General features: G+C 29.1%; 6 protein-coding genes and 1 non-coding gene across 7 annotated transcripts; 4 read left to right on the top strand and 3 right to left on the bottom strand.

Annotated features, from left to right (window-relative positions):
- Positions 1 to 3: 3 nt before the first annotated feature.
- Positions 4 to 1,752, bottom strand: SCDLUD_001764 (uncharacterized protein; the record flags this gene model as incomplete). The annotated part of the gene is made up of 1 exon (XM_046076859.1): positions 4 to 1,752. The coding sequence occupies one exon, from the start codon at positions 1,750 to 1,752 to the stop codon at positions 4 to 6; it is 1,749 nt and encodes a 582-aa protein (XP_045935909.1).
- A 792-nt stretch (positions 1,753 to 2,544) lies between these two features.
- DCN1 (NEDD8 ligase DCN1) lies at positions 2,545 to 3,246 on the bottom strand (the record flags this gene model as incomplete). Its single annotated transcript, XM_046080571.1, has 1 exon — positions 2,545 to 3,246. One exon carries the CDS (start codon positions 3,244 to 3,246, stop codon positions 2,545 to 2,547), a length of 702 nt encoding a protein of 233 aa, XP_045935908.1.
- A 228-nt stretch (positions 3,247 to 3,474) lies between these two features.
- On the top strand, positions 3,475 to 6,291 carry APC2 (anaphase promoting complex subunit 2; the record flags this gene model as incomplete). The annotated part of the gene is made up of 1 exon (XM_046080570.1): positions 3,475 to 6,291. The coding sequence occupies one exon, from the start codon at positions 3,475 to 3,477 to the stop codon at positions 6,289 to 6,291; it is 2,817 nt and encodes a 938-aa protein (XP_045935907.1).
- A 186-nt stretch (positions 6,292 to 6,477) lies between these two features.
- On the bottom strand, positions 6,478 to 6,582 carry SCDLUD_001761. The gene is made up of 2 exons: positions 6,545 to 6,582; positions 6,478 to 6,523 (listed from the first exon to the last, which is right to left on the bottom strand). It is a non-coding gene; the product is annotated as a tRNA-Ser (tRNA).
- Positions 6,583 to 7,062: 480 nt separating this feature from the next.
- On the top strand, positions 7,063 to 7,860 carry SCDLUD_001760 (putative amidotransferase; the record flags this gene model as incomplete). Its single annotated transcript, XM_046080569.1, has 1 exon — positions 7,063 to 7,860. The coding sequence occupies one exon, from the start codon at positions 7,063 to 7,065 to the stop codon at positions 7,858 to 7,860; it is 798 nt and encodes a 265-aa protein (XP_045935906.1).
- Positions 7,861 to 8,772: 912 nt separating this feature from the next.
- On the top strand, positions 8,773 to 10,464 carry SCDLUD_001759 (uncharacterized protein; the record flags this gene model as incomplete). Its single annotated transcript, XM_046080568.1, has 1 exon — positions 8,773 to 10,464. The coding sequence occupies one exon, from the start codon at positions 8,773 to 8,775 to the stop codon at positions 10,462 to 10,464; it is 1,692 nt and encodes a 563-aa protein (XP_045935905.1).
- A 788-nt stretch (positions 10,465 to 11,252) lies between these two features.
- SCDLUD_001758 (uncharacterized protein) lies at positions 11,253 to 13,529 on the top strand (the record flags this gene model as incomplete). Its single annotated transcript, XM_046080567.1, has 1 exon — positions 11,253 to 13,529. One exon carries the CDS (start codon positions 11,253 to 11,255, stop codon positions 13,527 to 13,529), a length of 2,277 nt encoding a protein of 758 aa, XP_045935904.1.
- Between the last annotated feature and the right edge of the window lie 53 nt (positions 13,530 to 13,582).

Below are 13,582 nucleotides of genomic sequence, written 5' to 3'. Positions count from 1 at the left end.
TGACTAGTCCCCTAGAATTTGTCTAACATCATTTTTCAAATTTTCTATTTCAGAATCTAATCTTTGAATAATCTCTTCTTTATTAAAATTAATCAAATTATAATCGTCCTCTAAAAATAGCCATTCTTTTTCAGGGTCATTTTTTAATATATTATATTCAAAAATTTTAGATATAGAAAATCTAACATAATTTCCAATTTCTGCTGACAATTTTCTGATACCTTTAAATTTATCAAATAATAGGTCCTTGTCAAAATAAGAATTGATTAATTTTTGCTGTATTTCAACATTATTATAATCTAAGAGAGAGTTTAATCCAGCAATAATTCTGTTATTTAGCTCATTATAAACAAAAAAAATGTTAGATTTGGCTTCAAATATTTCGCTATTATCAAAACAGCCTCCATGTGTGTTCCCTATTTGATTGATTTCCAAATGAGAATGCGATGGAATGTCGTTAGTGTTTTCAGCTTCTTGTCCATTTTCAGTATCAACTCTATCATCTATACTATTATTTTGACTATTTTTATTTGTGGCTTCTAAAAGTTTAAAGTGCCTGTCTATATTTTGAATTATAAGACAGGAATCTAAAATTTTTGTGTAAAATTTGAGATCAAAGTTAGGATTTGTCTGACTTAAAATTTTACTTCTTTTTTTAAGAAGACCAAAAGTTCTTTCGATGGAGATTCTATTTGATGAATGATAATAGTTGTAAGCCTCCTTGCGATCTTTTATATTGTCAAAATTTATACCATCACTTAAATGATATCTCACTCCACGATATGGCGTTAAAATAAAACTATCCAATTTGAAACCAGCATCCCCTAAAACAAACCCTTTCTTGGGTAGACAATTTGGATAACAAAATTGGGCATATAGTTGCAATGTAAAATCATTACAATTGCCTGGGAATCCTAGTATGTATGCAACAAACTGAAGATTATAATTGGTTAAATAAAAACCTGTTATTTGCAGCTGTTTTTTGTATGAATAGAAATATTGATATTCCGATTCTTTAATACCTTTTCTACTAATATTTATTAAAGTTCCATCTGTACATGACGCTATAATCAGTTTGAAAATTCGATTATTAAGAATAGATTGTTGTTTAAATTCATCAAAATCAGCGATTATATTATAGTTTATATTCAAATTGTTGTACTCTGTGGAGCACTTGCAGTATTGAAAAAAGTCCACCATAAGTTTAAAATAGTTTTTAACAGACGACGAACTAATTTGTGCTATTCTAGCAATAATTTTATTGCTTTGATTATCAGTTATTTTTAAAATATAAATTGCTATAAATTTATAGGTGTAGAAAATCAGAGGTTCGTAACCATTAATAACCAAATATTTCTCTAATAAATCATTTAGCCAATTAATGGTTTGAGGTAAATAATGAAAATTTTCCTGATAAACATATGCTGGAATAGAGGCAGAATTGGATAGAACATTTTCTGGGTTTTGTAATAGATAACTAAGAAGAGGAAAGCTTTCTTTATTCATATCTTTTACGTAATCATCCAAATATTTATCAATAACAATAGAAAACCACAAAATACTCTCTAGGAAATGTATAGTATTTATGACTGTAGAATGCTTGTTTAATTTATTTAGTTCCTTGATCTTTGATAATTTTTTAAAAACCTCTGTTAGTCTTAAAAGTTCTTTTTCATTTTGATACAAATGTTTTATTGAACGCCATAAAAACAATATTTGCATCACTCTTCTTCTATGTATAGAGTTATTCATATTACCTAATGCTTTCCATGGGATCTTATGTAGTTAATTTCGTTATAAGAATCTTATTGTGCTTAAGGATAAAATCCTTTTATGTTTCTATTGAAGTTGATATTCTGATTTTGAAGTTGGAAAATTTCATAGCCAGCTTGATTTTAATTAAAAAAATTTTTTACCGACTTAGTTGACCAATTTTTTTAGACGAACTTCAAAACAAAAATTTCTAACTTCGTTAGAGAGCCATAATATCCAAATATCTTGTCTAAAAATTGTATATTCATAAGGTTTACTTTATGAACTTTCAATTAATGTACTTTTTAATATATAAACTCCAGTTTAAGATGGTTTAAAAATATATCTAAGTTTTCACTTTTTTTCAAAAAAAAACCAATTTGAAGTACTAGTCGTATTTGATCCCAACTTCATTGAAGAAGTTTAACGCTTGAAAAAACCAAATATATATAGTTTAAAAACAATAAAAATTATAGAATTATAATCCTCTCGAAAAGTACTATTTAAATAACTAATTTTTGGTACTGAAATATAGGCTTATTGAAGTTAGAACTGAAGTTATTAAAATTTCAAAACTAAGTTGAGATTCCAGCTTCAACATGTTCAACTACAAGTTAGCCATTTTTTTATACCAATTTTTCTATGGGATTTTGGACCTAAAAATGAAGTTTCCAAGTTTCCAAGTTTTGAATGTGCAAAATAAGCGCGTTGGCCGGAGCCTAATGGAAAAAAAAAAAAAAAAAATGAAAAAGTCCGTTGTCCGCGTGTACGGAAAGTCCGACGTTTTCGTGGCTACAGCGTTTCTACAAAATCGTCAATTATTAAAGGCCAAGATTCAATATGGTTATAACCTGATTTGATTAATTCGATGGTTGGATATTTTGAAATAAACTTATAAAACATCACCCATAAATCATAATTGATTCCTATGTGCTTATTTATGCTACTCTTATTACTACTACTATCAATATTGTCTAGACGCTTTCGGTAAAATTCAAACCATCGGTTCATGACTATATGATTTTTATATGACAACAGCAGTGCGTTCCAAAGGTTCTCAGCCATTTCGTAATCTAAAATATTTTTATTTTCATTGTCATTTTCTAAATTGACATATAATTTAAATGATAGCTTATAAATTTCAAAAAGGTATTTAAAGTCTTTATGCAGTTTAATTTCAACTAAATATTTAATACTATTTTTGAAATCATTAAGGGTATACCAATGATTTTTATCACAAACTTCAAGAATGGTTTTCTCAGTAATACTGTTCGTTTCTATATTTTTATCTTTAAATTCATATATGACACATAATTTAACAAATAAATCATCATGATGATTTAACTTTATTCCTACTTCTTGAAAAAGTAATAATTCTCGTTGTCTTAAAATACCAATTGTAGAGCAAGAAAGTAAAGTATCAAATAACAGCTTTTTTAGTTGCTCATTTATAGGTACCTTATTTTCATCTAAGTCATCACACGCTTCCTTCATGACAAATTCAGTTTGGCTATATGAATAAATAGACATATATATATATATATATTCCTTAATAATTTTTTTTTTTTTTTTTTTTTTTTTGTGTTCAATATTTAAAAAAAAACTTTATATTGTCAAGACTTTTAAAAACTCGGAAAATAAATAAAAAAAAAAAAAAAAAAAATTAAAATCTTATTTTAAACTAGTAAGCTAGATCAAGAATCAAAATTAAAAGCATAGACAATGAGTTTGGTAGAAAAAGAGGTTTACACTAAGATCAACCTGATATACACTTTATTAGGTCAAAATAGATTTAATCCCCCTACTTTTAATAGGAATAATGCTCAAAAAATATTTTCTAACATTAGAAGTAATACACAGCTAAGTTTAAGTGATGACGACGAAGAAGAAGGGGAAGAAAAAGAGAAATCAATAGAAGCTTCTCACAATAATAAAAAACTGGCTAACAATTATGGCGGCAACTTGAAATGTGATTTCGATAAAGATGATCTTGAAATAGTGCTAAGCTGGATGGACCCTAACGATGGAGCATCTTTTCATAATTTCAAACCACCCTCTTTGAGAATCAAACAATCAATAAATAAAATATTTTCTACTGGTGCTGCTATTGAACAATTAATTTTAAATATATATTTTATTAGGGTACGCCAACATTTTTTTTCACATTATGATAAAATTCAAACTCTAAGACAAGCTTTCAAGCTAGAATCACTATATACATTTCCTTCAAAGTATTGCTTTCTGACCTTTCATAATTTATTCAAGTCTGAGATTTTGGTGTTGAGAAAATATTTAATAAACAAAAATGCCCTTTTCTGGAAAAATTTACGTATTCTTTTGCAAAATTATAATAAAGAAGATGAATTCAATCAGTTGGAAAAAGTGTTTCAATGGATTAATAATGTTACTGAAAGTAGAACTTTGATTGTAGATTTTTTGATGGAAAAAATTGGACAAATTGTTCATGATTTTTGTAAGGATGAAAAATCATGGTATCAGGATAATGTGACTTTGCAGATATATGAGATTTTTATTGAAAATTATTGGAACGTTGTATATAAACATCTTTTAAACATCAAGGATAATAATACTGAAGAGTATGAATTTATTAAAGAGATTAAGTTATTGATCATAAAACACTATGCCAATGAAAGAGCATTACAAAGCTTTCAATTATGTGTAGAGAGTTTTCCCAAGACTTTGCCATCGCTATGGGAGTTAAGTCTAATTTTAGAGCCGTATCCTAATTTAAAATATAAATTTGGGCTAGAATTGAGCAAACAAATAAATAAGAACTTATTATTTGTGACAGTCCCTACTACTACAATATTATACTCTTATTTGCTTTTATTTAAGGCAATTTTATTTTTGGATAGATCCACTACAATGGCAAAAACAGTATTATCCAAAACAGCCAGTTTTTTGAGAGATAGATTAGATATAAGTAAAATTCTGTTATATTCGTTATTTGAATTAACACCAAAAGAAATAGCAGCAATTAATAGTAATAATAGTAATGGAGGGACGGCATCTATTTCAACAAACAATAACGCTTTACAAGAAGATTATGAAATTTTGACTAAAATAAATAAAGAATTGAAGGCGAGTTTGTTTATAAAATATGCTAAAGATACGAATAATGGTGATGTTAGTACAAGTGTTGAACAGCGAAGGGGTGGTTGGTTTTATGATAGATATATTTCATGGTCACCAGAGCCCATTCAGTCTGTTTTTGGTTTGGACAATCATGGTGCGATTAGCGATGTGGGTTTATCATTTGATTCCCATATTATGACTGGGGTAGCTTCTCGATCCTTTACCAATACTGAAGATGGCAATAATAATATCAAAAAAGTTAAAGATGGATTTGATGCGGTATTGGATATTATATTTCGTAATAATAAAAATAAATTGATGCACGATGTGACTGAAATATTTAAACAAATATTGTTAAATTTGAAATATTATAAGTTGGATATAAAATGGATTAAAAATATGGTGTATTTGAAAAATAAATTGAAAAAACAGAATTTTGGAAAATCATCATTGGCAACAACAGGAACCACAACAAGAACAACAGCAGCAGCAGCAGCAGCAGCAGCGAAAAGGAATAATACTTTAGAAAACGTTGAGAATGATGTAGATGGGGTGTCAACTACTAACTTAGATGTTATGTTTCATGATATTAAGCAGAGCGAAATCATGTATCACCAGGGAATAGTGAATGATTCCTCCCCGTTAGTGCCTAAAATAATTTCCTATTTATACTGGGATATGAACAGTGATACTGGCGATGGGGATAGTTTGTCCGATGTGATTTTGCCTGATTGGCTTAATGCCGAATTGTATGATTTAAATAAAAGATTCCATACATTTAAACACGGTAGAAAATTAAGAATGTATAGTGACAAAGGGACTGTTGACGTAAATATTACATTTCAAGATGGTAGATTTTTAAAGCTGAATATACCACTTCCTGTTTTTTTAGTTTTAAACTGTTTCTCGTCCAATGACATTCAGGATGTCGTTTCAAACACAATAAATGACATTGTGAAGACGACCCACTTGAAGGAGCAGCTAGTTACCTATGCAATAAAATATCTAGTAAAGATTGGTATTTTATATTACAATAACTCTTTAAAAAAATATGCTATATTGGAAAATCTAAAGGATTTGGATAAATTCCAAAATCATTATAATACTTCTTTGGGAAGCAGTGATTTAGATGTGTCTATTAAAAATGGTAAACCGAATGGAGGAAAAGATCTACTTTTGGAAACAAATGAAGAAACTGGTGGTGGTTCAGAGACTGACGAATTAATCAATAATATGAATAAAGTTTATCCGTTTATTCAAGGTATGTTAACTAATTTGGGTTCTTTAAAGCCTGATAAAATACATTCATTTTTGAGAATGGCAGTTCCAAAAGATATTGGTTATAATTATACAGTTTCTCAGTTAGAATTATATTTAAACCACTTAGTTGACGAGGAAAAATTAACAATTAACACCAATGGTACATATAAATTAAATAAGTAAGTTAATAACAGTAGAACCATTTTAGTAATAATTTATATTTTGATTATTTTGCAAAAGTTTATTTTTGGAAATGTATATTTTATTGTTATATTGAATAAAACTATTAAGCTAAAACTGAAATTTGAGGGATTTAACAGAAACATCAAAAACTTCTCCCTCCAAAAAAGAAAAAAAAATGAGAAGATTCGACAACTGCAGGACTCGAACCTGCGCGGGCAGAGCCCAAAAGATGCTTAGGAAATTTACAACTAAAATTCTAATCTTTCGCCTTAACCACTCGGCCAAGTTGCCTAATTTACGGAATTTTAGGAAAACAGATAGACTAGGATGTCTATGTAATGTCTTGCTTATCTTTTCACATAGATAACTTTTTTTTTTTCGACTAAATACAATTCCTCAGCCTAGTTTTTTTTTTTTTTTTTTTTTTTTTTTTTTCTCTTACTTTACTCTTATCTTATATTTAAAAAGGTGCACTTTTGCATTTTACAGGATGTCAGTTTGGTAAGAGTTAAGAACGCTATATGTTACAAATGATAAGAGACACATGCAGCACTTTTAATAGGTCATAATAAATTTGTTCTATTTTAAACGCTTAAACCATTAATTGTAATAGGCCTGTGTTTAAATTTATCGCGTATATATCTGCAGTGGGTGTAATTATACATACATATATATATATATATTTTGTGACAAATAAAAATAAAAAAAGATTAATATAATTCGAAAATATTATACTAAAAAAAAAAGAAAAAAAAAAAAAAAATAAAGAGCATGACTCAAAACGAAAAACAGTTTCTGGCAAAAAAAAACAAGATACGTAAAGTTCTTATATTCAACTGTGATTATCCAAAAGACTACCTAGTTGACGATTATGGCGATTATGCTGATATGGGCATTAGGTTATTATCAACTGCAGACCAAGATAAATATGTTGATAAGTACGAAAAAATCAATGTCATAAATAATGAATTACCCAACGAATTATCTGCTGATATTATTGGGATTTATATCACTGGTTCCCACTATGACTCTTTTAGCACTGAACACGAGTGGATTATTAAATTAAGATCATGGCTATCTAATTTTTTTTCTAATAAAGAAACATCATACTATAATCGAATTCCAATTGTAGGGGTTTGTTTTGGACACCAAATTATTGCCTGTAGTTTGGGCTGCAAAGTTATACGGAATCCAAAAGGGTTTGAAGGTGGTGTAATTAACGTGGAGTTGGACAGTAAAGTTGGAAAAAAAATATTTGCAGGTTTAGATACTTTGAGGTTAAATTTATTTCATAATGATATTGTAGTAGAGAAACCCACTGAGTTTCGTTCTTGGGGCAGTACTAATAAATGTCAATATCAGGGGTTTTATTCGGAAAACAGGATTTTGACAGTCCAAGGCCATCCCGAATTTAGTAACGCTATAAATGAAAAATTGTTACAAGTAGCTAAAAAAGATGGAATGTTAAACGACGATGAGTATGAAAACTTGTTAGATACTTTAAGAATGGAAAGTCAAGGAGCGCTTTTTGCACAGTACATTTTGAAATTATTCAAAGGTGAAATCTGAAATAGTTTTAGTAGCAAAAAACAGAATATATAAATACAATGAAGATCTATTTATTTATAAAAATACTTAGGATATATCTTAATTATTTTTCTGTTTCAGTATTTTTTTTTTTTTAAAAAAAGGGGTTTTGGTTACTATGTATTGTGATTATTATTATTATTATTATAAACATTTATTAAAGGGTATAAAGTCCCTGTATATTTTCCTTATTGTAAATATGATACACAAATATTCTTTTTGATTCAGTATTAGTGTTTATTGAACACTTTTATTTGTGATTATATATAAAATATTATTTGGTATGACAGCATTAGTTTATTATTGTTGACTTTTTTTTTTTTTTTTATCACAACTATTTTTTTTTAAAAAAAGGCACTAGTAGTTAGCGAGGACATGCAATATATTTTTATTATTATGTGTATTTTTCTTACTGAGCTTTGATACAATTCCTGTATAAAATAACTTTTATATTGCTACAATGCAATTTGATATTTAATGGTCAGGAATGTTCCAAAGAGTTGAAACAAATACTTTTAATTATTTTACGCTAAATATTTAACATATTTTCTATTTTATAATTAAGGTTTATAAAACAAAAAAGCAAAAAAAAAAAAAAAAAAAAAACTTAAATGTCAATGAAAAAAAATAAATGTCAGTAAAAAAAAAAAATAAAAAAAATAACCTATATTATTTTGAAAATTTAAAGATATGTCAATATTTAAATATAAAGTTATACAATTAGTACTTACTTTCTTTCCTGAAAAACCAAACAAAAAAAACATAAAACACCACAAAGACAAAATTGGCTAAGCAAAATAAAAAAAAAAAATGAATTCAAAAAAAATACAATTAATATTATTGGCTATTATAATAAGCACAACCGTCCTATATAGCGTGCTTAATATCAAACTCATGAATTTTGGCAGTAGAAATGAAGACACAGGGTATAACAGTACTGTGAAGTTTATACAATTCGATATGGATCAGATAAATGGGAATTCCGGGGGTAGCACCACCCATGCAGATGCCAATAAAAGGCATTATTATAATACTACATCAAATTATGTGCTCAAACTTATAGAATCCCAGGAAAGTTTTTATTCGATAGATTTATGTATTGGCCAGCCACAATGTCAAAAAGTAACCGTTTTGCTAGATACCGGCTCAAGTGACTTATGGATTATGAGTCATAATAATAAGTATTGCAAAGAAATTACTTCAACCGTTGAAATCGGCACGAATAAAATAAATTGTAATAAATATGGTACATTCGATGTAAATAAATCAAAAAGTTTTATTACTATACCCAATTCTAAATACCTGGTCGAATATTTAGATGATACTAGAGTGGAAGGGATATGGGGGATTGATAAATTTTGGCTTCAAGGTGGAAATAGCGATGATTACATATTAGATTTACCGTTCGGGGTCGGGTTTGATTCTAATTCCACTGTAGGTGTACTAGGAATAGGAATACCCAGGCACTCGAAAACAGACAATAAAAAATTTCAAATAACATATCAAACGGAAAATTTACCAATGAGACTATATAATAAGGGGTTAATTGAATGGCCATTATATTCAATATATCTAGTTAATGATGATTATGATTATGATGGTGATGGTGTAGAAAGTTCACAAATATTATTTGGTGCAGTTGACAATTCCAAATATGAAATTGGTACATTGAAAACATTTAAAATGATAAATTCAGAAAATCCTAGTTTACCACCTTTTAAGTTAGAAATCCCATTAACCAATATATATCTAGGCAACAATAGTATCAGTAGTATTGGCGATACAAAAGATAGTAATAAAGGAAATAAAAAATTTATAGGATGCATTTTAGATACCGGTTCTACATTTAACCATTTCCCACAAGTGGCATTTGATAGTTTGGTACACTTGGTTAAAAGAGAATTTGGTGATGATGCAATACGGTATTCTAATATCAGCGATGGTACCAGTAGTAACACGGGTGAGTTTACTGGAAGTACTTCTAAAAATGGGCCCTATTGCTATTTGAGAATTAATAATACCGAAAAAGATTATAACAAATTAGAACAAATGGAACTCAAAATTGAATTTTCTTCATATCATAATATAACTATAAAATTAAGCGATTTACTATTACAAAATATACCTATATTGGTCGCAGATCCGCTCACCAGTACCACCACCATTGCTAATACTAGCATTAGTAGGGTTACTCAAATTGAATATATAATTGGTGTTTTCCCCAATGAAAAATTACATTCTATAATTTTAGGAAAACTTTTTATGAAAAAAGTTTACACTATATTTGATTTAAAAAATTTTCATATATCTATAGGTAATGTGAAAGTTAATACAGTGAATAACAGAAACAGTGGTAGTAGAATTAGTTGGAATAAAATCATTAAATCGGTCGTTTATTATAATGTAGCTAAGAATATTGGACTTGAGAAATCATTAAGTATGGATGGTAGTGTTACTGGTAGTCATACCTGGGAAGTTGCATTTGATAATGTTTACAACAACAGAGGCATGAGAGGTTGTTATTATTCTTATAAATGCAGTGTAATATTGATGCCATTATTATTGATAGTCTTATTACTATTATAATTAGTAAATGAATGAATGAATAAGGGGATAGTTAACTGTTTATTTTGCCTTGCACGTGCCAATTTAAATGATGAGTAGAAACAACAACAATAGTTTAGTTTATGGCTGTCATATTTTTCAAAGTTACATCAACTTTTTCCACGGGGTTTTATCTTGGCGTTTTCTCCTCCTTTTTTTTTTTGTTGCTGACGTGCAAAGATTTACCACAGAGGCTTAAATTTATAATAGAGATAATCACGTGTTTGTCGTAGTAATTAAAAAAAAAAGAGAGAGAGAGAGAGAAAAACGAAGCTAAACAAAATATTTGTTTGACTATTTGCTCATTTTAATTAAATTAAGAAATTTGGCTTTTTTTTTCTTTCTTAGCGGGATAAACTTACTCCATTAAGCCATTTTTTTAACATTTATATATATATATATATAGTACGTATTATTTGTATAAATCTAAAAATAAATATCAAAGTAACCTCATTGTGGCGTTTTATATATATATATATATATATATATTAATAGTGGCAATAAAAGAATAACCTAGCTAACATAACCATCTGTTACTTTCTTTTGCTAATATAAAACTCATTCACATTCCAATCAATTCAAGGTTTAAATCAAACCTATCCTGTTCACTTTAACTATACTAGATACACAATCTATTTTCCTTTCTTTCTTTCTTTCATTTCTAAGCTTTCATTTTTAGGCTTTACAGTCTATTCAACCAATTAACTAATCACAGGGTAAAACAACCATTTGCCTATAATACTACAAATAATAAGATAACAAAAACAAAAATGGCACAACACCGAAAAAATATTTCTTTTTTGCTTTTTTTACTACTATTATCACTTCCACTTTTCACCAATGCATCATTGGTTTCTAGTGCTAAAAATGGGAACTATGCGTCCTTGAATTTCCAAAAGAAAATAGGTGTAGATTACGCAAATGCTATTCCAGTCGACCAAAGCAAACATTCTAAGCCATATGTTATTAAACATGTTGCCAAAACTACCAACAAAAACACTCCTACTAATTCTAATGACACAGATGTTTCCTTTGAAATAGTTAATCTAATTAACTTTTATGCAGCTGAGATTGGGATTGGTAGTCCGGAGATACAAAATGTTACGGTTTTATTAGACACAGGGTCTAGCGATTTGTGGGTTGTAGGTAGTGATAATCCATATTGTGATGCCAATTTTGATTTGGATAGTTCAGACATAGAGGAATATGACGAAGAATTTGTTGAATATTTGGATGAAAATGATATTGGATTAGATGTGGACGAAAAAGAAGTTGTCATTACTACTGAAGACTTTGATAACTTAGTTGGTAAAAGATTTATTTCTGACGAATTGGAAAAAAAAAAATTCCCTAAAAGAGATGTTTATAGTGGTGGCGATGATGATGGTGATGATATTGATTCTGCCATTAGCGATGCTTTTAATTCTTATTCAGATGATATCTGGAATTATTATACTTCTGCTATTGATGGTTTTTATACCCAAACTTATAATGATTACACTTCCACATATGATAATACCATTGCAACCGATTGCGAGTTATATGGTACTTTTGACTCGAACAAATCTAAGACCTTTAAGAAGAATGATACAGAATTCTATATTGTCTATGGTGACGATTCATCTGCGTTGGGTAATTGGGCTACTGATAAAGTATATGTAGATGGTCTTGAAGTTGATGGTTTAACTTTTGCTGTTGCCAATATGAGTGATTCTAGTACTGGTGTACTAGGAATTGGTTTGATGACTGATGAAGCTACCGAATTTGATGCATCTGCTGTTCTACATCAAAGTAAAAACTTCACTTATCCAAACCTACCAGTTGTTCTAAAGCAGAACGGTATTATTAATTCAACATCGTATTCCTTATACTTGAATGATTCTGATTCTTCTTCAGGTACTGTACTATTTGGTGCTGTTGACCATTCGAAATATTTAGGTCAATTATATACTTTACCTTTAATCAATATCTACAAAAAATATGGTATCAAGAATGTCACTGAATTTGATGTTACATTACAAGGGTTAGGTTTTGTAGATGGTGACAACAACTATACTTTTACAAACACCAAGATTCCAGCTCTATTAGATTCTGGTACCACTTTACTTTATTTACCAGACTATTTACTTGAATACATAGCTGATTCTTTTTCCGCTTATTATACGGAAGACTTGGGTCTTTATATTATTGGCTGCGATAAAGTTTCTGATGATCAATATATGGTTTTTGATTTTGGTGGGTTTCACATTAATATTCCATTTGTTGATTTTGTTTTAACTACTGATGATGAAGATATTTGTGTGTTAGGTATTTCTGGTAGTGGTGATTTGAACAATGCTATTTTGGGCGATTCATTTTTGAGATCTACATATGTTGTTTACGATTTGGACAATTTAGAAATTGCCATGGCTCCAGCTAATTCCTCCTCTTCCTCTTCTTTATCTTTATCCATGGTGGAAGGTGAAGACAATGTTTCCAATTTGGACAAAGATGCAGAGGTTCAAAAAAAACATACAACTGCTAGTAGCAACAGTAGCAGTAGTGACAATAAAAGTAAAGATAGTAGCAGCGGCAGCAGCAGCAGCAGCAGTGTTAATAATATTACTAATACTTTGTCTGCTTCATATAGTTATGCAACTGGAAACAATATTGAAGTTATTGGTACCACCATACCACGTGCCATCAAGGCCCCAGGTTACTCAAACACTTGGACTGATTTTGTTACAAGATTTAATACTAGCGGTAATATTTTTACTATTTTCAATGCTACAAATAATTATTTCCCAACTGTTTCTATTTCAACTAATTCATCCTCGACCTACAAATCGACTGGAGCTTTTGGCAGTAAAACCAGCAGGTCTTATGAAACAGGCCATAAGAAATACCATTCTTTTGCCACGTATATAATCAAGGCAGCCACTAACAATAGCAGTAATAGCACTACCAGTACGACCAGTAAGAATGGTGCTGTAAACACTCACTATGGCAATGCTTCTATCTTTGGATTAATGTCATTATTACTTGGTGTGGTTATTAGCTTAATGTAAGTAGGTTGCATCCAAATGGAAAGGATATACATAATATAAAATTTATGAAAGAA

The sequence above is a fragment of the Saccharomycodes ludwigii genome, chromosome II (assembly GCF_020623625.1).
Source record: "Saccharomycodes ludwigii strain NBRC 1722 chromosome II, whole genome shotgun sequence".
NCBI lineage: Eukaryota > Fungi > Ascomycota > Saccharomycetes > Saccharomycodales > Saccharomycodaceae > Saccharomycodes > Saccharomycodes ludwigii.
Note: the sequence above shows the minus strand (reverse complement) of the source record. Positions and strands in the feature narration are given on the sequence as shown.